General features: G+C 41.6%; 1 protein-coding gene across 1 annotated transcript; it reads left to right on the forward strand.

The window, feature by feature from the left end:
• Nucleotides 1-757: 757 nt before the first annotated feature.
• PSMA1 (proteasome 20S subunit alpha 1) lies at nt 758-13,977 on the forward strand. The gene is made up of 10 exons (XM_045291125.1): nt 758-840; nt 2,167-2,211; nt 2,446-2,547; nt 2,900-3,003; nt 6,502-6,590; nt 7,376-7,446; nt 7,556-7,685; nt 9,307-9,386; nt 11,718-11,828; nt 13,602-13,977. The coding sequence occupies exons 1-10, from the start codon at nt 838-840 to the stop codon at nt 13,656-13,658; spliced, it is 792 nt and encodes a 263-aa protein (XP_045147060.1). The 5' UTR covers nt 758-837; the 3' UTR covers nt 13,659-13,977.
• The last annotated feature ends 7,433 nt before the right edge of the window (nt 13,978-21,410 follow it).

Consider the following 21,410-nt stretch of genomic DNA (forward strand, 5'->3'; position numbering starts at 1 on the left):
CCCCACACACACACACCACGAGTCTACAGAAGGAGGCTGTGGTACACACACACAAACAGAACACACACACACCACGAGTCTACAGAGGAGGCTGTGGTACACACACACACACACACACACACCACACACCACGAGTCTACAGAAGGAGGCTGTGGTACACAAACAGACACCCCACACACACCACGAGTCTACAGAAGGAGGCTGTGGTACACACACACAAACAGACACCACCACCACCCCCACACACACACACACCACGAGTCTGCAGAAGGAGGCTGTGGTACACACACACAGACACCCCCCCACACACACACACACACACCACGAGTCTACAGAGGAGGCTGTGGAACACACACACACCACGAGTCTACAGCTTTTCTGGTGGCCTCCTCCTTCTGACGCACACAACGCCCAACCCATTGCGGATGCTCAATGAGAGGACGCCGCACACTCGAAATCAAGAGACTGCAGCCGTCGTGGCCAGAGATTCCACTGGCGAGAGTGTGCGATTCAGACACTTTCACAGAGAAACCCAGAGAAGCTGGGCAGCCAGCTGGGCCGCCTTCAGACGCCAGGGACCCTGCCGGGTGAGGACTTCCGTCCAATCCGGGTTCCACGGCCTTCCCAGGCCCCGCCCATTCTGGAGAGGCTGACCCTGTGGGGACCGGGATGGGTGGGAAGCCTATCGATATCTCTGGGGTAGACTGCTATCCCCTATCCTGCGTCGCTGCCGTCAGAGTCACGTAGGCTTCTCTGTCGATCGCCGAGCAGCAGGGTTGGCCGCGCTACTTAGTCGGCAGCTTTGCAGGAGGCCGCAGCGAAGCCTGAGCGGGAACTATGGTACGTTAGAGCCCGAGCCGTGGCAGGGTCGAGGCAGAGGTCCGGTAACTTAGGGGATGGCGAGCCGCCATTTCTGTTCTGTTTCAAGTGGCCGGGACACACAAGGCATGAGATAAGACCGACGTGAGAGCCTGGACAGTGATTCAGCATCTCCTATCGGGCCGGGAGAGGGAGTATCGGCCGCCGTTGCGGCCTTTGCTCTGGGGCTTGTTTCGCTTCCCGCGGGACTGTGGACCCTTTCTCCCTGGTCCTTCAGTCGAGTCTGCCCTTCGAGGTCTTTCGATGACAGAGATTCCGAGTAGTTCAGGGTGGACTAGAGTGCTGTTTGGGGAAGAGGGAGTAGAGAAGAGATATTTGACTTTGAGGCGCCCCAGAACCGCCAAGTGGGGACTGCACCCCAAGGTTTGGGTTCTAGGACGGCGCCTTTTTTTCTAGAGGGCCCGTGTGATAGTACTAGGCCCTAGGATTCGAACTGGAAAACCTCCGTTCAGTCATTTCGTCTGATCCCCTCGTTGTGCAGGGGAGAGGGCAAGTGCTGTTACTAAGGCTACTGCAGTAGAGGGTTTCCCGGCTTGTATGTGCCGTTCAAGCACGCTGCCTTTTCACCCCGTAATTATTCCCTCTAGCACTGTGTGACTAGACGGTCGTCGTATCGTCATGGCAGCAGTAATTATTCCGGTGCAGTTATTTTTGTCCGCCCGCAACTTCAAGAGGACATTTTTGCGTTTACTCTATAGGAAATATGCACACTTTTACTACATTGATGGTTCAGATATAAATCGGACATACCCCTAGTCGTCAGAGGAAGCAGAATGGGAAGTGGAGATCCAGAACTATGGGGTGTGGACGAAGTGTTGGGCTGCTTTGAGGAGAAAAACATGGAGACGACTTGAAAAAGGAAGCATTTGAGCTGGGTTTCAGCCATCTGTTTGTTATTAGTGCCCCCAAATAAGGGATCAGCAAAAGCAGAGATACGTGGGGGAGGGGGAGGAAATCTAGATCAGACTTGGAGACTCCTCAAAGAGTTGTATGAACTTTTGGTAATGGAGTGACCCTATGGGGTTGGCATGGGTTGGAAGGGACTTGATGGTAAAGGGTTGGGTTGGGAAAGGCAGTGCCACGGAGAGTGGTAGGTGGAGGAGACATTGGCAAGGTAGGACCCATCCAAATTTGGGCACTTGCCTTAGCAAATGTTTGTAGAATCGGCTTGCAACTGATTAAAGTAGTCATCGTACAGTAAATGTACATGAACAAAATTGGAGAACAGTTCCTAATACAACAAGCTAAGAAGTGGGATTTGTAATGTTCTTTTTCTTTCACTTTCAGTTTCGAAACCAGTATGACAATGATGTCACTGTTTGGAGCCCACAGGTAAAATAACTCTTAGGCCATTTCTAGGAAGTGGTTGTATTATGTCTAGAAAGGCATGAAATCATGTGCTGTGATAAAATGAAATATAATCATTTTAGGCGGTTCCAGAACTTAAAATTTCATCAAGGTGTTTTCTGATTTTAAAAAAAAATTTGAGATCTTTAATACACCTTTGCTTTATAATCGTGTCTTGATAGTTTGTAGCTCTAGATGTGTTGGCTTTTTTCTCTTTAGGGCAGGATTCATCAAATTGAATACGCAATGGAAGCTGTTAAACAAGGTTCAGCCACTGTTGGTCTGAAATCAAAAACCCACGCAGTGCTAGTTGCATTGAAGGTAAATCAATATATCTATCATTCTTTTAGAAACAGAATCAGCAAATATAAATTTCACTGTGTAGACACTAAAGTCATAATTTTCTAATTTTATTATGGTGAAAAATGCACACCAGGGCATTAGCCAGTAGAACTAACGCACTTAGAATTCAATGACATTTCTCACCTTGTGTCACCATTATCGCTCTGCTTTTCTGAAGTATTCCATCATCATTAATAAAAACTCATTGCTTTCCAAATGAAAGCACCCCATTCCCCACTCCCGTCCACTGTGGTAACCATTAATAATCTTTTATTTCTATATATTATTTCATCACAAACTTGTTTTTCTGTCTTACAATGTCTTCACTTAGAGGGCACAGTCCGAGCTTGCAGCTCATCAGAAAAAAATTCTCCATGTTGACAACCATATTGGTATTTCAATTGCGGGGCTGACTGCTGATGCTAGACTATTGTGGTGAGTATGATAATGAAAACCTTTTAGCTCATTTCTAGGAAAGATCCAGACAAACTATTTTAGGAAGCTGCTTGCCAGAATGTTTATTAAGTTAAAATTGTGTACGTGGTGTGCTTGGACGCACTAATCAAGTATGACATTTCCTGTCCACATTAATATTCCGTAACTACATTAATATTAGCACGTATGGGAAAACACTGGATGGCATCTCGCAACTCACTGCCATCAAGCCCATTCTGACCTATAGTGGTCCGACAGGGCAAGGTAGAACTGTGGGTTCCAAGACCATAATTTTTGGCGGGAGTAGAAAGCCTCATCTTTCTCCCACAGAGTGGCTGATGGTTTTGAACTGCTGACTTTGTGATTAGCAGCCGAAAACTTAACCACTATTCCACCAGTGCTCCTTGATACTAGTTAATTCAGTGTATATTGCGTGAGAGTATGTAATGTCTAAGTAGAATGTGACACTGTTGTCTGGTTTTAGTAATGAGCTGAGCCACCCTTGCTTTCTTTCATGAGAATATATTAGGCATTTATATTTTTGCAAAGGTCAACGTCATACTGTGGGTTATACAAAAGTTAATCACGTGAATCATATGTTCAAGAAACTTAAAAATCTAGTTGTACAACTATTAATGAGTCCAGTTTCTATAATAAGGGTAGAAAGCAGAGTTTTTTAAAGTAACAGAAATTTCTTTGATAGTCTAGAGGAAGTCATTTCTTGTTGAGAGGCAAGATGTATTTTTTTTTCTAATCATTTTATTAGGGGCTCATACAACTCTTATCACAATCCATACAAACATCAATTGTGTAAAGCACATTTGTACATTCATTGCCCTCATCATTCTCAAAACATTTCCTCTCCACTTAAGCCCCTGTCATCAGGTCCTCATTTTTTCCCTCCCTTCCCGCACCCTCCTCCCTCATGAGCCCTTGATAATTTATAAATTATTGTTTTGTCATATCTTGCCCTGTCCGACGTCTCCCTTCACCCACTTTTCTGTTGTCCGTCCCCCCGGGAGGAGGTCACATATAGTTCCTTGTAATCGGTTCCCTCTTTCCAACCCACTCTCCCTCTACCCTCCCAGTATTGCCACTCATATCCCTGATCCTGTAGGGATCATCTGCCCTGGATTCCCTGTATTTCCAGTTCCTGTCTGTACTAGTGTACTAGTGTACTTCCTCTAGCCAGACTTGCAAGGTAGAATTCATATCTTGATAGTGGGAGCGGGGAGGAAACATTTAGGATCAAGAGGAAAGTTGTATTTTTCATCGTTGCTACATCGCCCGCTGACTGGCTCGTCTCCTTCCTGAGACCCCTCTGCAAGGGGATCTCCAGTGGCCTACTAATGGGCTTTGGGTCTCCACTCCACACTCCCCCCATCATTCACTATGGTAAGATTTTTTGTTCTGATGATGCCTTATACCTGATCCCTTCGACACCTCGTGATCACATAGGCTGGTGTGCTTCTTCCATGTGGGCTTTGTTGCTTCTGAGCTTGATGGCCGCTTGTTTACCTTCAAGCCTTTAAGACCCCAGGTGCTATACTTTTCGATAGCCGGGCACCATCAGCTTTCTTCACCACATTTGCTTATGCACCCATTTGTCTTCAGTGATCCCTTCGACACCTCGTGATCACACAGGCTGATACATTCTTCCATGTGGGCTTTGTTGCTTCTGAGCTAGATGGCCGCTTGTTTACCTTCAAGCTTTTAAGACCCCAGATGCTATATCTTTTGATAGCCGGGCACCATCAGCTTTCTTCACCACGTTTACTTAGTCACCAGCTTTGTCTTCAGCGGTTGTGTCGGGAAGGTGAGCATCACAGAATGCCAATTTAATAGAAGAAAGTATTCTTGCTTTGAGGGAGTACTTGAGTGGAGGCCCAATGTCCTTCTGCTACCTTAATACTAAACCTATAAATATAGGCACATAGATCTATTTCCCCATCCTCATATAAATATATTTGCATATGTACATGTCTTTATCTAGACCTCTATAAATGCCCTTTGCCTCCCAGCTCTTTCCTCTATTTCCCTTGGTTTTCCTCCTGTCCCACTATCATGCTCAGTCCCCACCAGGTTTTCAGCACTTGAGGGGCAAGATGTAAATGAGAAGCTAGGGTACTACAGCCATATCGTTGATTTCATTTCTTACCTTCACTACTTCTTACCTGAGGCAGAGGTAGTTACTTCAGTCTTCATTGCTGTGGTATTTTTTTTCTTGAAGTTGTAAAATAATCTTGGCATGAAGAGCACTAATCATAGTGCCATTCAGGTCGAATGTGAATTGTCTTGGGAAGTGGAAGATTGAAGATTGGGCATTATTTATCCTGTGAGCCAGGATGGGATTGAAAAGGAACAAATGTAAGCACATATTAATGTCGGTGTTGAACTTTTCCAGTTGTCCCTTCAGACCGTTTCTCTCTTAGGTCAATATTGTAGTGACAGCGTTGTTAGGTTTTGAATAAAACATTTTCTCGTGCTACAAAGACTTGGACAAAACTCTTTAGCCCTGTCCAAAACATAATTCTTACAGTTCCTGGGTAATGAGTGAGACTGATTCCTGATTTTCTGTAAATTGAGTTTGTAGATAAGCAAAGGGAAGCACATGGCTCTTCCTTAGCCTTCTGTCAAACAAAAAGGAAGCCGTGGTGACAGAGTGGTTAGGTGCTGGGCTGCAATCCACCAGGTCAGTCGTGGGAAACCACCAACTGACTGGGGAGAAAGCTTTCACTCCTTTAAGAGTTACAGCCTCATAAACTCAATAGGGGCAGTTGCATCCTGTTGTGTAGGGTGCTGTCACTCGAAGGCAGTGAATTTTTGGTTTTGATTTTAGTGAAGTACAAGCAAGCAGCTCTGGTGGCATGGTGGGTTACTTGTTGAGCTGTGAATTAGAGTCAGCAGTTTGAACCCGCCAACCACCCCTCGGAAAAAAGATCAGGCTGTCTGCTCCTGTTAGGATTCACAGCCTTAGAAACCCTAGTTAGCATTGCTGTGAGTCAGAGTCAACGGCAAGCAGAGTGGGGGCTCCTTTGATGGTTCAAGACCTAGAATTAAGACAAACTATTCCTGACAGTGCAGAGGATAAGAGAGATTGCTCCTATTCCCTTGCTCAGCCTTCTCTGTTCTGTAAAGTGCCCTGAAACAAAGGTTTTATAAGGTTAAAGAAGATTTTTATCTTAGAAACGTATCAGTCTTTAGTCTGCTGGCATAGCAGCTACATGTTGAGCAGGCAAAAGAGGAGGCTTTCTGCTCCAAGAAAGCTTTACAGCTTCAGGAGCCTACAGGGGCAGCTCTATTCTATCCTATCGCATCACTAGGATTTGAAATTGATTTTGATGGCAGTGAGTAAGTAAGCCGTATCTTTCCTATCTCTCTGGTTTCTTTATGTGGATACAGTGCGTGCAATATCTGAAAACAAAATAAAATCAGACTTTAATTTAGACTGCATGTTCGCTATGTGATTTGAAATGACTAATTTTTGCTTTCTTTTAGTAATTTCATGCGCCAGGAGTGTTTGGATTCGAGATTTGTATTTGACAGACCTCTTCCTGTGTCTCGTCTTGTGTCGCTAATTGGAAGCAGTATCCTTTTTGACACTAACAGCTGTGAATGTGAACTGACAGGATTTCAGTACTTCACCCTTATGTTAGTTATTAGGATTTGAAGATGCGGCCTTTAATGAATCATGCTTCATCAGTTTGAACTATGTTGAAAAGAAAGACCTTTGTCTAAGATGTGGTGGATTACGCAACAGTTGAATAAGCAGCTACAGGTCTTCATTAGTACTATTTAATCAGTTTGAATTATATTGAAAATAAAAGCTATGCTTGTAAAAGTGTTAAAGTTCGTTATTTTTAATTTTAATTTAGAAATGAATTTTCACCTGAATTGAATAAAATAGCTGTAGGGGTGGGTGTAGGTGTAAATGTGTGTAGGTTTGAGTTGGTTTTCCCTTGGAACAATGGGTATGAAATAAGGGATTGGGTTCAGTCTTTATCAGCAATTGATAATTACCAAAGATATATAGGCCTGTTTCAGGAAAACTATTTTAAAAAATTTTTATATCAGATTTAAGGTTTTTTATTGGTGGCTCTGGGTCTTGGCCCTGTTAGATCCAAAACAGCTGTGATGTTACGTGGGAATATATCATTTTGCAAGCATTCGTTCTTGGCTTTGGTAGATGGTCAGGTGTATTTTTAAATTAGGCTAACGAAATACTGCTGCGTTGTATCATTGTCTTCCTGTTTAACATATGGTGGCTTATGTAACAATTAGAGAAGTTACAGGCCTTTATTAATTAGTTTAAACTATATTGGAAATAAAGATAACTTTATCCCATGTTAGAATAGCTCTTTAACTAGTTAAGAAACCCAGATACCAACTCAACGATATGGTCGGAGGCCTTATGGTGTGGGGCTGCTCATTGCTGGTTATGATGTAAGTTCTTTGCAATTAATTATGTTTTACAGTTTTTAAAATGATGTTAGGTTTTTGTAATTTTTATCCAAACCAAAGTCAGGAATTCGGTACTCTTTCCTGTTTGTAGGATATGGGCCCTCACATTTTCCAAACCTGTCCGTCGGCCAACTATTTTGACTGTAGAGCCATGTCCATCGGTGCTCGCTCGCAGTCAGCTCGGACTTACCTGGAGAGACGGATGTCTGAGTTCATGGAATGTAAGTGAATGTCTTTTGTGTCTTGTTTTGGTTTTTGCCTGCTGATATTTTTGTAGTGAAGAAACCCTATAATCTTAAGTAAATAAAACTACTAGCATTATAGAAAGAGAACTTTCTAAAAATATTCTAAAATGCTAATTGTGTCTCTTATACAGTAGTTTTCTCCCCTTGTAGCTACCACAGTGGTTTCTGTCACTAACTGAACTCTTTCAAAATACTTCACCCAAGGAGATTCTTGCTTAGGTTAGTTGGAAGTGCATATACCCCAGCCAGAGCTGAGAACCACAGCAAAAGTTACCATTACAGGTTCTCTTTACAGTGTACTGTCATTCTATTAGTTTTGACCACACAGACCTTTCTGTAATAGATAAGCCTTAGAAAGGCAGACTAAGTGTGGGTAAAAGATGTAAGATGCAATGATAAGGCAGGTTTTCAAGTTTTTGCTTCACATTTAACTTCTCTTTGTCTTTCTACCTGTTTTCTGGTAGCATTAAGGCACCATAATGTATACAGTTCTTTAGTATATTTAAAGGAAATAATCTTAATATGTGGGGTGGTAATAGATTTGACTTTGAAGGAAATGGCCCTATCCCTGAGAAGCTTGAAAGATACTGGGCAAGAGTGAAACTTTTTTAATGATGGTAATTGATTCAGGGGCCCCTGAGATCATGCCACCTTTGGAGATTCTCTTGGCATGGAGTTGTGCTTGTGATTAAGATTTGTTACAGCTGTACGATCTGGATATAACCCTGGATTGTAGGAAAAGGGCAGAATCTGCACCATATTTGGCCTACTGCCCTCTCTTCAGGAAGAAAGTTATTCAGCATCCCCCTGGCAATGAAAAGCTTTTATACTCCAGCCCATAATCCAGGTTACAGTGTAGCTATCCACTTAAGTGATTTTTGTGTGTTGACTTTGTATTTTACAACCTTGCTGGTTTCATTTATTAGTTCTGGTAGGCTTTTGTGGATTAGTTAGATCCAGGATCATATCATGTATAAATGATAGTTTTCCTTCTATCTAGTCTAGATGCCTTTTTATTTATTTTAACTAATGCTACTAGAACCTCCACTGTATTGTTGAACAGAAGTTGTCTTAATCCTGATCTTTTAAGGAGCATTCAGTCATTTACTGTAAATCTAACCTTAGTTGTGGATTTTTCCTAGAGTCCCTTTATCAGGTTCAGAAAGTTCCCTTCTATTACTTGTTGAGCACTTTTATTATGTAAGCATGTTGGATATTATCACATAATCTTTTGTGTGTCTATTGAGAACAGTCCTAGGGATTTCCTTTATCAGTGTATGTATTTTTCAGGCATTAAGCCAGCCTTGCATTCCTAGAGTTATCTCACTGAGTCATGGCATAAAATCCTTTGTACATGTTACTGGATTTGATTTGAACTCTATAATTTGTAAATTACTTTAATTTAACCTTAAAAAGGTCAGATTTAATGATAAAAGTTAAATATCCTCACATTAAATAACAGCAATGTTACTAGTGGTTATTAGGTATTGTGACTGGAAATTAAACTTGTGGCTATTTTTTTTTTTGCATGGGGAAAACACCAAGATTTCAGATGGGAGATAAAACTAATAGATAATTACTCGTTTATTACATGTAGGCAATTTGAATGAACTGGTTAAGCATGGTCTGCGTGCCCTAAGAGAGACACTTCCTGCAGAGCAGGACCTAACAACAAAGGTAAGCAGTGCATTTCCCAGTCGTTGGGGTGAGTTCCTGTGTCTACACTGGATACGTGTTTTGTTACATGCAGAAGGGTGATAGACTGGAACTTAATAAGTACTAAATGGGGAGGGGCACGGTTAGGTCTAACCTTAGTTGTGGGTTTTTCGTAGATGCCCTTTAGGAGACAGGGTTAAAAGGAGAAAACATTATTAAGTGTGGGGAGGTAGGGTGCAGGATGTCATTTAAAATAGGGTGGTCAAGGAAGGCCGAGTGGGGAAGGTAAAGTAAGGGGGTGAGGCAGTAAACGGTGAGTGCAGTGACCCCGTTCCATGTAAAGGGGCCAATAGAGTTGGGGGCAGTGAGCAAAGGAAAGAAGAGAAAAAAGAGTCAGAGGTAATAGAAACCAGATGACACAGAACTGTAGACCACTGGGTCTTACTGAATGTTTTGAAGTGTTGGAGGGTGCCCTAAGTTTTTTAACTGATTTGCTGAGGGAAAATTTGTGATTTACTGAGAGGGACAGGAGAATAGAACAAATCTTGGGCTAGGGTTTATGGACGATTATTGAGCACTTAGGTATGGGCATGTAGCATTAAAATGTGTTTGTCTAATTAGAGTTGTAGGATAGGCAATTGGATGTGTTCCCCGTAGAGTTCAGGGGAGAGTGGTATCTAGCCTGAAGATAAGCCTTTTGGAGTCCTTGTGTACAAGTGGCTTTTGGAGCCATGGGACTTGAACAGGATAAGATAAGGTTTGAGACTGGGCTGTGGGTAGGTGTCTGTTAATGAGATTGGTGGCCAGAGACTAGGAGAAAAGCTGAAAAATGAGACTTTGTAAGAAACGTTCAGGGAGAAGAAAATGATAAGAACTATGTAAGAACACTGCTAGTCAACAGATATACAAATGTGCTTGACACGATGGATGGATTGTGATAAGAATTGTACGAGCCCCCAATAAAATGATTTTTAAAAAGGAAACTGCAGGTTAAGAATCAGCCATTGGATTAACAATGATGTATTCAGTATTCATTTGGGGAATTTGACAAGACAGTTTTAATGGTATGATGAAGCCCAGGCCTAAGAGAAATGGAATCAGGAGCGAATGGAGCAAATTCTTTGTAAGGAGGAGTCACATTGTATTTGCTGCACAGTCATGAGAATAGTCCAGTGTAAAGGGACGTATTTATGTAGGGGAGCTATGAGAAAAGCGGCTTTGACTTTTCATTCACAATAACAGGAAGGAAGGTTGTCCAGGGCCATAGATACAGGAAAGACGGTGTACACTAGGAGTTTGTTAATGCTCTCTTCCAATTGCTTCCCAGTGCTTGGTGAGATAAATAAGGTTCTGAACTGGAAAGAGAATGGAGAATGTTAACTATCCTTTTGAAAAAAAGGGAAATTGAATTGTTTTTATTTGCTCAAAATACCTATAATGCGATTTCCCAGGGCAGCTCAGTTTTAAATTGGGATATGCATTTGATTGTTGACATTCACAGTGTGGGAGTGTGTGCTCTAATATTCCTGATTTCATGTCTTTTCTGAGTCAGTGTGAATGACCAGTATATTCGCACCTCAAGTTTTCACTGAAGTGTTAGTCTCACAGGCGTTGTTTCTGTGCTGGCTCGTGTTCCCTGCGCATTTCAAACTGTTCTTCAGGGTGTCACTGTGGAGTGTGGTTCCACGCCCCACCCCCACCCAATTCACCATTCCAGAGTACCCAAAACTTACTTCCTAGTTAAGAATCAGTCATTTCCAGGGCAAGATATGACAAAATAATAATTTATAAATTATCACGGGCTCATGAGGGAGGGGGAATGGGGAGAGAGGGGGAAAAACGAGGAGCTGATGCCAAGGGCTTAACTGGAGAGCAAATGTTTTGAGAATGATGAGGGCAATGAATGTACAAATATGCTTTACACGATTGATGCATGTATGGATTGTGATAAGAATTATATGAGCCCCTAATAGAATGATTTAAAAAAAAAAAGAATCAGTCATTTCTTAGTTTAAACAAGAAATACATTTGATGATTTCTAATGAGTAAGGCTTACTTCCCAGCTACATGACTTGCTATCTCACTCAAATCTCTAATTCCCATTACGAGCCATGTTACTAATTTCTAGAGGTTATTTGTGATCATCACAATTGCGTATTCAATCTGCAGATGACAAGGGTTTATAATTTTCCTTCTAGCTTTAAAGCCACTACAATTAAATATTTTTGTCTCATTCAAATACTATATAAATTTTGTTGTTTTTTTTACTTAAAATGTTATCAAGTATTTTTTCCACCTTAACCTGATTTCTTTTGTTGTTCTTTTCCTTCTCTCCCCTTTCCATCCCCTCAGAATGTCTCCATTGGAATTGTTGGCAAAGACTTGGAGTTTACAATCTATGATGACGATGATGTTTCTCCCTTCCTGGAAGGTCTTGAAGAACGACCACAGAGAAAGGCCCAGGTATAAAAACAAAACTGATCAAAAGCACAAGAGACCTTTCTTCTAGTTTAAGATACTGTGTAGCAGCTGTGTAAATCTACCATTTTTGTCTTAATTAATTGAGATAAGTCTATCATTCAAGAGGCAGTAGGGAAATTAAGATCTAAGGAAAGTAAAATATTGAGGGAGCCGTGATCTCCATAAATTCAAGGTGAAAGAAGGAGTTGGTGGTTGGATTATCTGTTGCTATAGAGCAGCCATGACCGGGCTCAGATGAATGGGCTGTTTGGCTGGTCTCACTTGAGAGTCTTAAACGTGGCAGTCAGATTGGGGTGTGGGACTAGAATGTCCAGCATAGCTTTCTTCACATAACTGGTGCTTTGGAGGGCAGCCCTCTGCTGCGATGGCTGGGGCCTCATCGGGGCCTTGTCTTCACCAGGGAATCTAGTTGTACCTGACAGGTCAGGGCTTTCAACAGTACAGCACTGCCAGGCTTTTTCAGGTAAGGCTGAGGACGAGCACAGCATCACTTCTTTCTGCGCATTCTCTTGGTGAAAGCAAGTCACGGGGCTGGTCCCCATTATGTGTCTGGGGACTTCGAGTAGTTAGTTGGGAGCCAGCTTTGAAGACCACATTGGCTTTTCATAAATAATCAGAGAAAGTTCCAGAAGTTTTTGTGAACCTCCACTCAAACAGAAGTCTTCTGTTGGATATTTAGAATACACATTTGGTATTTGTAGGTTTATTGAATAGTTGTTTAGTTGAAAATAAGGAATTACTTTGTGCAGAAATTTCTTCTGTGCCTTAAGTAAAAAGAAAAAATGGAAAAGATTATTGTTGATTTTATTTGAATTATTTAAACAGCTGTTGATTGCTCGAGCTAGCATTATTTAGCAAAACGTTGAGTGCTTTGTGAGTAGATTTGTTTGATTGTATTTGTGATGTGTTTAATGTCGTAAAGGGACTAAGGATGTCTTAGATGTGCTCTGTGTGTTTGGGGGCTAATAGTAATATAACAAAGGTAACAAGAAAAAAGAATATGATAAAATACCAGAATAGTTCAATGATGTTTACATTTCCAGCACTGTAATTACATTTCTAAAACTAATTATATCTATTTTTTTAAACTTTTGTTTAGAAATTTTATAGGATAATGAATTAAAATCAAATATCTAAAATATGCCCCAACCCCCAATTAAAAATAGGCAACTTTTATAATGTACTATTTGGGATTAGAACAGTGGTTCTCAACCTTCCTGATGTCATGACCCTTTAATACAGTTCCTCATGTTGTGGTGACTCCCAACCATTAAATTATTTTCGTTGCTACTTCTTAACTAATTTGCTTCTGTTTTGAATCGTAATGTAAATATCTGGTATGCAGGATGTATTTTCATTGTTACAAATTGAACATCATTAAAGCATAGTGATTCATCACAAAAACGATATGTAATTATATATTGTGAAATATTTATTTCTAATGGCAAATGAAATTTTGTCTTGAAGCATGGTGTAGCATGGGTAACAGTCTTCTTCCCGCTGGGTACTCGTATTTGGGCGTATCTGCATGTGGGCGGGCCCGGCTGGAGACAGAGGAGCGGTGTCTCAGTTCCTAAGACCATCGGAAATATGTGTTTTCTGATGGTCTTAGGGAACCCCTGTGAAAGGGTCATTTGACCCCCAAATCGGTCGTGACCCACAGATTGAGATCCGCTGGATTAGAAGTATCTCTTGATTGTGTAAATGTTTTTGTTTCAGTTTTTTAACTTCATTATCTTTTTCTTCCCTCTTCAGCCTGCTCAGCCTTCTGATGAACCTGCAGAAAAGGCTGATGAGCCGATGGAGCACTAGTGGTCCATGAATTCGGCTACGTGGAGTCAAATAGCAAGAATGCAGGGACAAGGAGCTGAACAACAGTAACCTGTACTCCAAGAACCAAAAGATGCCGAGTGGTAGAGTACTTCTTTTAGGAATCAGTCCAGATGTGATTTTTCCCCCCCCAAACCAACCTAATTGAAACCATATAATGGGTTTTTTGTTTTTTTCTTGAAAAGGTCTATATAATTATTTTCTAGGAAGTATAGGGTATCTATACTACTGTTTTTATATAAAGAACACAGTGTCTTTGTGGTTTTAAAGACAACTGAATTAAAATTGTTTCACCATCTGGTGTACTGAGTTTTTGTTTGTTTGCTTATTTAGTGGTGGGTAACAATTATACTTTGTATCTATCAGAGGCTTCTAACAATTCCCAGGGTATGGACTGGCTGCATCAGACTCTGGAGAGAACAGTTCATAAGACAAATTATTGAGTAAAACCTAAGAAACTATCACTTCCTAACAAATGTAGTGAGACTTGTAAAAGACTTGTAGCACATAAACTACCTTTAAGCCAGCAGACGGCAGTAGAGATCATTGTAGAAAACCGTGGTAAAATATTAGCAACTCCCCCTGAAAAAAACCCACTGCTATCCTGAGAACCCAATATAGAGCTTCCAAGGTAGTAAATGTTTACAGAAGCAGATAGCTTCATCTTTTTCCCCAGGAGCAGTCTGTGGGTTAGAACCACTGACCTCATGGAGAGAGTTCATTGTCTACCTGACAGTGCCATCAGGGCTTTTCGTGACCCTGTAATAATAAAAGGCAGATTTTAAGCTAAAACTCATTTTATCCTCCCAGTCCCAATCCCACATAGTATTCAGACTGCTTTCAACATTTGCCTGATGAGCTCTGTATTCGGATATTCCAGAATAGCTTGTATCTTTGATCATGTAATGAAATTAAAGGAAATTGGTGGGGTTTTTTTAATCAATCCAAACTTGGTACTGAAAAACAAGTTAGTTTCTTAGATGTATTTTAAGAAAAGTTTGTTTAGAGATAGGAACCTGGATTTTAATCCTAATACCGCCAATTAGCTTCTATTGTTCTCGGGTAAGTCTCTGAGCCCTACTTTTTTTTATCAATCATTTTATTGGGGGCTCTTACAGCGCTTAGAACAATTCATACATCAATTGTATCAAGTACATTTGTACATAGACTGCCATCATTTTCAAAACATTTTCTACTTGAGCGCTTCGTATCAACTTTTCTTTTATTCCCTCATGGACCCATGATGAATTATAAATTATTTTTTTAATCATTTTATTGGGGGCTCATGCAACTCATCACAATGTATACATACATGAATTTTGTAAAGCACTTGTACATTCGTTGCCCTCATCATTCTCAAAAGTTGCTCTCCACTTAAGCCTTTGGCATCAGCTCCTCATTTTTCCCCCTCCTTTCGCCCCTCTCCCTCATGAACCCTTGATAATTTATAAATTATTTTGTCATATCTTACACTGTCCAACGTTTACCTTCACCCACTTTTCTGTTGTCCGTTGCCCAGGGAGGAGGTTATATGTAGATCCCTGTAATCAGTTCCCCTTTTCCATCCCACCCTCTAAATTATTATACCGTCCACTGTCTCCCTTCACCCATGATTCTATTGTTCAGCCTCCTGAAGGCATGGGGTGGAGGTTATATGAATGGTTACTCCTTTTTCCCCCACCTTACCCCTATTCCTTGTATCACTACTCTCATTATTGATTATTGTTCCTGAGGGGTTTATCTGTCCTGGGTTCCGTGCGCCCAGAGCTCTTATCTGTACCAGTGTACATGCTGTGATCTAGCCGATATGTAAGGTAGAACTGGGGTCATGATGGTGGGGGTGTGGGGTGGAAGCATTAAAGAACTAGAGGAATGTTGGGCATTTCATCGGTGCTATACTGCATCGTGGCTGGCTCATCCCTTTTGACACTTCTCTGAGGGGATGTCAAATTGTCCACAGATGAGCTTTGGGTCTACTCTGAGCCCCCTTGATATGGTTGGTTTTCTGATAGCTGAACCTGTTGACACCTCGTGATACAACAGGCTGGTGTGCTTCTTCCATGTGGACTTTGTTGCTTCCCTAATAATTTGCCACTTGTTTACCTTCAAGCCTTTAAGACCCCAGATGCTATATCTTCTAATAGCCGGGCACCATCTGCTTTCTTCACCACATTTGCTTATGCACCATTTTGATTTCAGCGACCTTGTTGGGCAGGTGAGCATCACAGAATCTCAGGTTATTAGAACAAAGTGTTCTTGCACTGAGGGAGGACTTGAGTAGAGAGGCCCAATGTCCACCTGCTATTTTGATGCTTAACATATATATACGTAGACCCATATCCCTATCATTATAAATATATTTACATATGTACATACCTATATTTATACCTCTATAAATGTCTTTTGCTTCCTAGTTCTTTCCTCTTTTTCCTTCTGTCCCACTATCACGTTCGACCTTCATTCGGTTCTTAGTACATTGCACTTAGTCACGCCCCACTAGGCATTCTCCACCCTCCTTGATTTTAGATCTCTTGATCCCTTGTCTCTGGGTTGTTACCTTCCCGCCTCCCTTTCCATGCCTTCTCTTCCCCTTTGCCCCTCCCCCCAACTGTCAGTCCTGTTGTCTTCTCCTAGGGATTCTTTATCTGGCTATCTTATGTAGATAGACATGAAAAAGGAAAAAAAGTGGGGGGGGGGGGCCTATAAATAGTTCCAGGTCTGTCTGCTGACCCTTAATGTGTGTCATCCAATTGACTCTGATGAGGTGCCAAGCTTTGCCCTCCAAGTCTGAAGTCTATTTTCAGGATTCGTTGGGGACTTTGTTGCTTTGCTCACCTTGCTGCTCTGTTGCCCTCCCTTCGTGTTACGCCGGATGTGTGAGGGTCAGACCGGGCACAGTTCCAGAACTGTGTCTCCAGTGCTGCCCCCTGCAGTGCTGTTGGTCAGTGAGGGGATGTCATGTCTTGTAGTGGGGCCAGCTTTGGGGTCCTTTCTGTGCCTTGGCTTCTCCGAGTAGGAGTTTCATCCTCGGGTTTTGATGTGGTTCATTCTCTCTCTTTCCCTCTAAGTTTGCTCCTGTGTGGTCTGGGCAGACCCGCCACTCTCCCAGGGCTGTCTGCAGGGCTGTCCTCTAGTGCATTCTTCTGAGGGTCACGGAGCTGGGATTGGAGCTGGCCCTGTAGACCTCGCTGAGAGTTTGCTGCTTCAGGTTGGTCTGTTGCCTTCAAGGCTCGGCATACCAGGTTGAGGTCTGGTCCCTCTCTCTTTCCTGTTCATAGCCCTATTTTAAGGAAACTGGAGAATTACTGTGAAAACTAGACTGGAACATTTATGGGCAGACACTTTTGAACTAAATTTTGTAAAATACTAAATGATTTATATAAGTTACTCAAAGTTTAAAAAGCCCTAGTTCGTAATAGTGATGTGTTTGCTTGCAATCTGCAGGTCAGCTGTTGGAAATCACCCATGGCAAGGGAGAAAGGGCTTTGTACTCTCTTAAAGAGTTAGTCTCCAATTGTACAACTATGCCTGATCTAATTGAATTATGAATTGTTACATCTGTAAAAGCTCCAAATAAAATGATTAAAAAAGAAAGAAAAAGAGTTACAGTCTCAGAAACGCACAGGGTAAGCACAGTCACACTTCTGTTTACAAGCCTATGGTTCCATTAATTTCAGCAAAACAATATTGTTTTCCACATGCTATTGGATCACTTGTATGAATGGGTATAAATCAGGATCCCTTCTAGGTATTTGGATTTTTGGTAAGTGCCATCGAGTCCGTTCCAACTCATAATGACCCTACGTACAACAGAAGGAAACATTACCGGTCCGCGCCTGCCTCACAATCGTTATTATGTTTACACCAAGGTTGCAACCACTGTGTCAATCCGGCTGCCCTTCTACGTAGCATGATGCCCTCCAGGGACTGGTCTTGGCTGGTAACATGTTGAAAATACGTGAGCAGTCTCACCATATTTTGTTTCCAAAGAGCATTCTAACTATATACTGATTCCAAGACAGAGCTGTTTGCTTTTGGGCAGTCCACAGTACTTTCAATATTTTTCACCAACACCGTAATTCAAATGCATAGACTCTTCTTCAGTCTTTCTTACAAAATGTCCAACTTTCACGTGCATATGAGGCCATTGAAAGCGGTATGTCTTGGGTCAGGTGCATCTTAGTCGTCAAATTAACACTTTTGCTTTTCAAGACAGTGGTTCTCAACCTTCCTAATGCCACGACCCTTTCATACAGTTCCTCATATTGTGGTAACCCCCCAACCATAACATTATTTTCGTTGCTACTTCATCACTGTCATTTTGCTACTGTTATGAATCAGGTGACCCCTGTGAAAGGGTCGTTCAACCCCCAAAGGGGTCTTGACCCAAGGGTCTCTTAGAGTCTAAGATCTTGTGCATCAGGTTTACCTAATGTGATGTGTCTTTTAATATCTAGACCTCTGTTTCCCTGAGCATTGCCTGTGAGTACAAGTAAGAAAATCTTGGACAGCTTCAATCTTTTCTCTGTTTATCATGATGTTACCTATTGGTCCAGTTAGGAGGATTCTGGTCTTTTTCACATTGAGTTCTAATCCACCCTGAAGGCTGCAGACTTGATGATCGTCATCAGCAAGTGTTTCAAGTCCTCCTTGCTTTCAGCAAACAAGGTAGGGGTGTTATCTTCATATTGCAGTTTGTTACTAAGCCTCCCTCCAATCCTGACGCCATCTTCCTCGTCATGTAAGCCAGCTTTTCTGATGATTTGCTCAGTGTACAGATTGAATAAGTATTGTGAGAGGATGCAACCCTGCTGCAAACCTTTCCTGATTTTAAACCATACAGTATTCCCTTCTTCTGTTCTCACAACTGTTTCTTGATCCATTTATAGGTTCTTAATGAGCACAATGAAGTATTCTGGAATTCCCATTCTTCTCAAGATTATCCATAATTTGTTATGATCCACCCAGTCAAATGCCTTTGCATAGTCAGTAAAACAAAAAGTAACTATCTTTCTAGTATTCTCTGCTCTCAGCCAAGGTCCAGCTGATGTCAGCAATGATATCCTTGTTCCATGTCCTCTTCTGAATGTGGCCTGAAGCTCTGGCAGGTTCTTATCAATGTACTGATGCAACTGTTGTTGGATGACCCTCAGCAAAAGCTTACTTGCATGTGATAGCAATAATATTGTTCTAAAATTTGACTATTCTGTTGGGTCGCCTTTCTTAGGAAGGGGTACAAATATGGATCTTTAGCAGTTGGCCAAGTAGCTGTCTTCCAAATTTCCTGGCAGAGATGGTAAGTGCTACCAGTACTTCATCAGCTTGTGGAAACATTTCAGATGGTATTCTATCAATTTCTGGAGCCTGGTCTTTAGCTAACATTTTCAATGCAGTCTGAACTTCTTTCAAAAATCATTGGGTTTTGCTCCGATGCTGCTACTTCTTTAAATGGTGGAAGGTCAGCTGATTCTTTGTGTTAGGCCGGGTTGACTAGAGAAACAAATCCAGGGACACTCATATATGTGTAAGACAGAACTTTACATCAAGAAGTAACTATGCATCGATACAGCATCCTAGCCCAGTCTAGATCTAGTCCATAAGTTCAATTACTAGTCTCTAAGTCTGATATTAGCCCAGGAAATCCTCTTCAGATTCCTGCAACACATGCAATGATATGAATGGAGGGAGATCACAGGCAGGTGCGTGGAACATCCTGTGGGTTCAATGACAGTGGATCCATCTCCAGAGCTCTGGCTGCCATCTGTGTGACTCCGTGTGGCTTGTCAACAGGAATGTGAACCAGAGAGAGAGAGATGCCCTTCTTTTCTGACGGCAGACTCAAGAGAGAGGAAGTTCCCAGAATTTTCATGAGAAGGCCATGTCCACAAGCAGGGACTATCAGGCTGTGACCTGATTGACAGGGCAGACTCCACCCCTTCATTCTTTAATCAAGCCAATATGAAATTGTGCCTCCCCCACAATCTTTTCAGAATAGTGACTCTGTATATTCTTTCCATTTCTTTTGATGCTTCCTGCATCATTCAATATTTTCCCCATAGAATCTTCCAGCATTGCAACTGAGTTCTTTCCGTTTCAGACATGCTGAGCATGTTCTTCCCTTTTGGTTTTCTAATTCTAGGTCTTTGCACATTTCTTATAATATTTGGCTTTGTCTTCTCAAGGTTCCCTTTGAAATTTTCTATTCAGCTCTTTGACAGCATTATTTCTTCCATTTACTCTGTAGTTAAGAGCAAGTTTCAGAGTCTCCTCCTGCATCCACTGTGACCTTTTCTTTCTTCCCCATCTTTTTACTGACCTTTTGTTTTTTTCTTTTTCTTGAATGGAGTTTTTGATGTCTGCCCATAGTTCATTAGAGCTTCTGTCCTCAGCATTCAATGTGTCAAATCTGTTCTTGAAATGTTCTCAAAATTCAGGCAGGATACACTCAAGATTGTATTTTGCCTCTAGTGGCCTTGTTTTCATTCTCTTCAGCTGTAACCTGAACTTAAATGTGAGTAATTGATGGCCTGTTCCCTGGATTTTCCCAGTTTAGTTTTAGCTGCTGATGTTTTCTCCCTGGTCTCCTCTCACAGATGTATTCAATTTAATTTCTGTGTGTTCCATCTGGAGAAGCCCATGTGTTTAATTGCCTTTTGTGTTGTTGAAAAGAAGGAATTTGCTCTGAACAAGTCGTTGGTCTTGCAACATTTTATCATGTGATTTCCACCTTCGTTTCTATCACCAAATTCACATTTTCCATCAACTGTTCCTTCCTCTTTGTTTCCAACACTTGCATTCCAATAGCTGATAATTAGCAGTGCATCTTGATCCTATATTTGATCGATTTCCAACTGAAGTCATTGGTAGAATTGTTAAATTTCTTCATCACTAGCTTTTGTGGCTGGTGCATATAATCGTGTTGACTGGACTTCCTTGAAGACAGGTATATAATCCTATCACAGACACCATTGCACTTCATGATGGATTTTGCAATGCCCTTTTTACCCATGAATGCCATGCCATTCCTCTTGTGTTGTTCCCAGCATTGTAAGTCATATGATCTTTTGATTCAAAGTGGCCTATACCAGTCCATGTCAGCACACTGATATCTGGGATATTGATCTTTATTGCTTCTATTTCATTTTTGACGACTTTCAATTTATGAGATTCATATTCCACACATTCCAAGCTCCAATAATTTTTGCAGCTATTGCTCCGTGTCCCATCAGCAAACAAAGATCCAGAAGGCTCCACTCTCACAGCTTTCCCTGACTCACGTCACCACTCTGAGACATACGCTTCTCCTCAGTCACATTTTGAGTGCAAAAGGACCCTGGCACTATCTCCAACAATGTTCTGCTGCTGTTTATTAGGCCTTCGGGATCTGACAGTGTTTCAAAGTTATGCATAGGGTTTTCAGTGGCTCCTTCCTCTGAATTGAGAAGCTAAGTCCTTCTTAGTTATCTGCTTTTAGTCTGGAGGCTCCACAAGAACCTGTTCACTTTGGATGACCCTGCTCGCATTTGAAATACCAATGACATAGCTTCCAGCATCACAGCATGACACAAGCTACCACAGTAAGACAAATTACTGGAAATAGAAATTCCATACCAGCCAGCAATCCCTTTGCTGGGTATATGCCTTAAAGAAATAAAAGTCATAGTTGACAGCACATATATGCACCTATGTTTGTCTGGCGCAGGACTGTTCACAATAATATGATGAGGGAGACAA

This window comes from Echinops telfairi, unplaced genomic scaffold, assembly GCF_000313985.2.
Source record: "Echinops telfairi isolate 266 unplaced genomic scaffold, ASM31398v2 ScPeMD7_60;HRSCAF=208, whole genome shotgun sequence".
NCBI lineage: Eukaryota > Metazoa > Chordata > Mammalia > Afrosoricida > Tenrecidae > Echinops > Echinops telfairi.

What these genes read in the sequence shown, in the direction of transcription:
- PSMA1 (XM_045291125.1), top strand. An exon ending in TCACTGTTTGGAGCCCACAG is followed by an intron (nt 2,212 to 2,445) that starts GTAAAATAACTC and finishes TTTTCTCTTTAG; the next exon opens with GGCAGGATTCATCAAATTGA. An exon ending in CAGTGCTAGTTGCATTGAAG is followed by an intron (nt 2,548 to 2,899) that starts GTAAATCAATAT and finishes GTCTTCACTTAG; the next exon opens with AGGGCACAGTCCGAGCTTGC.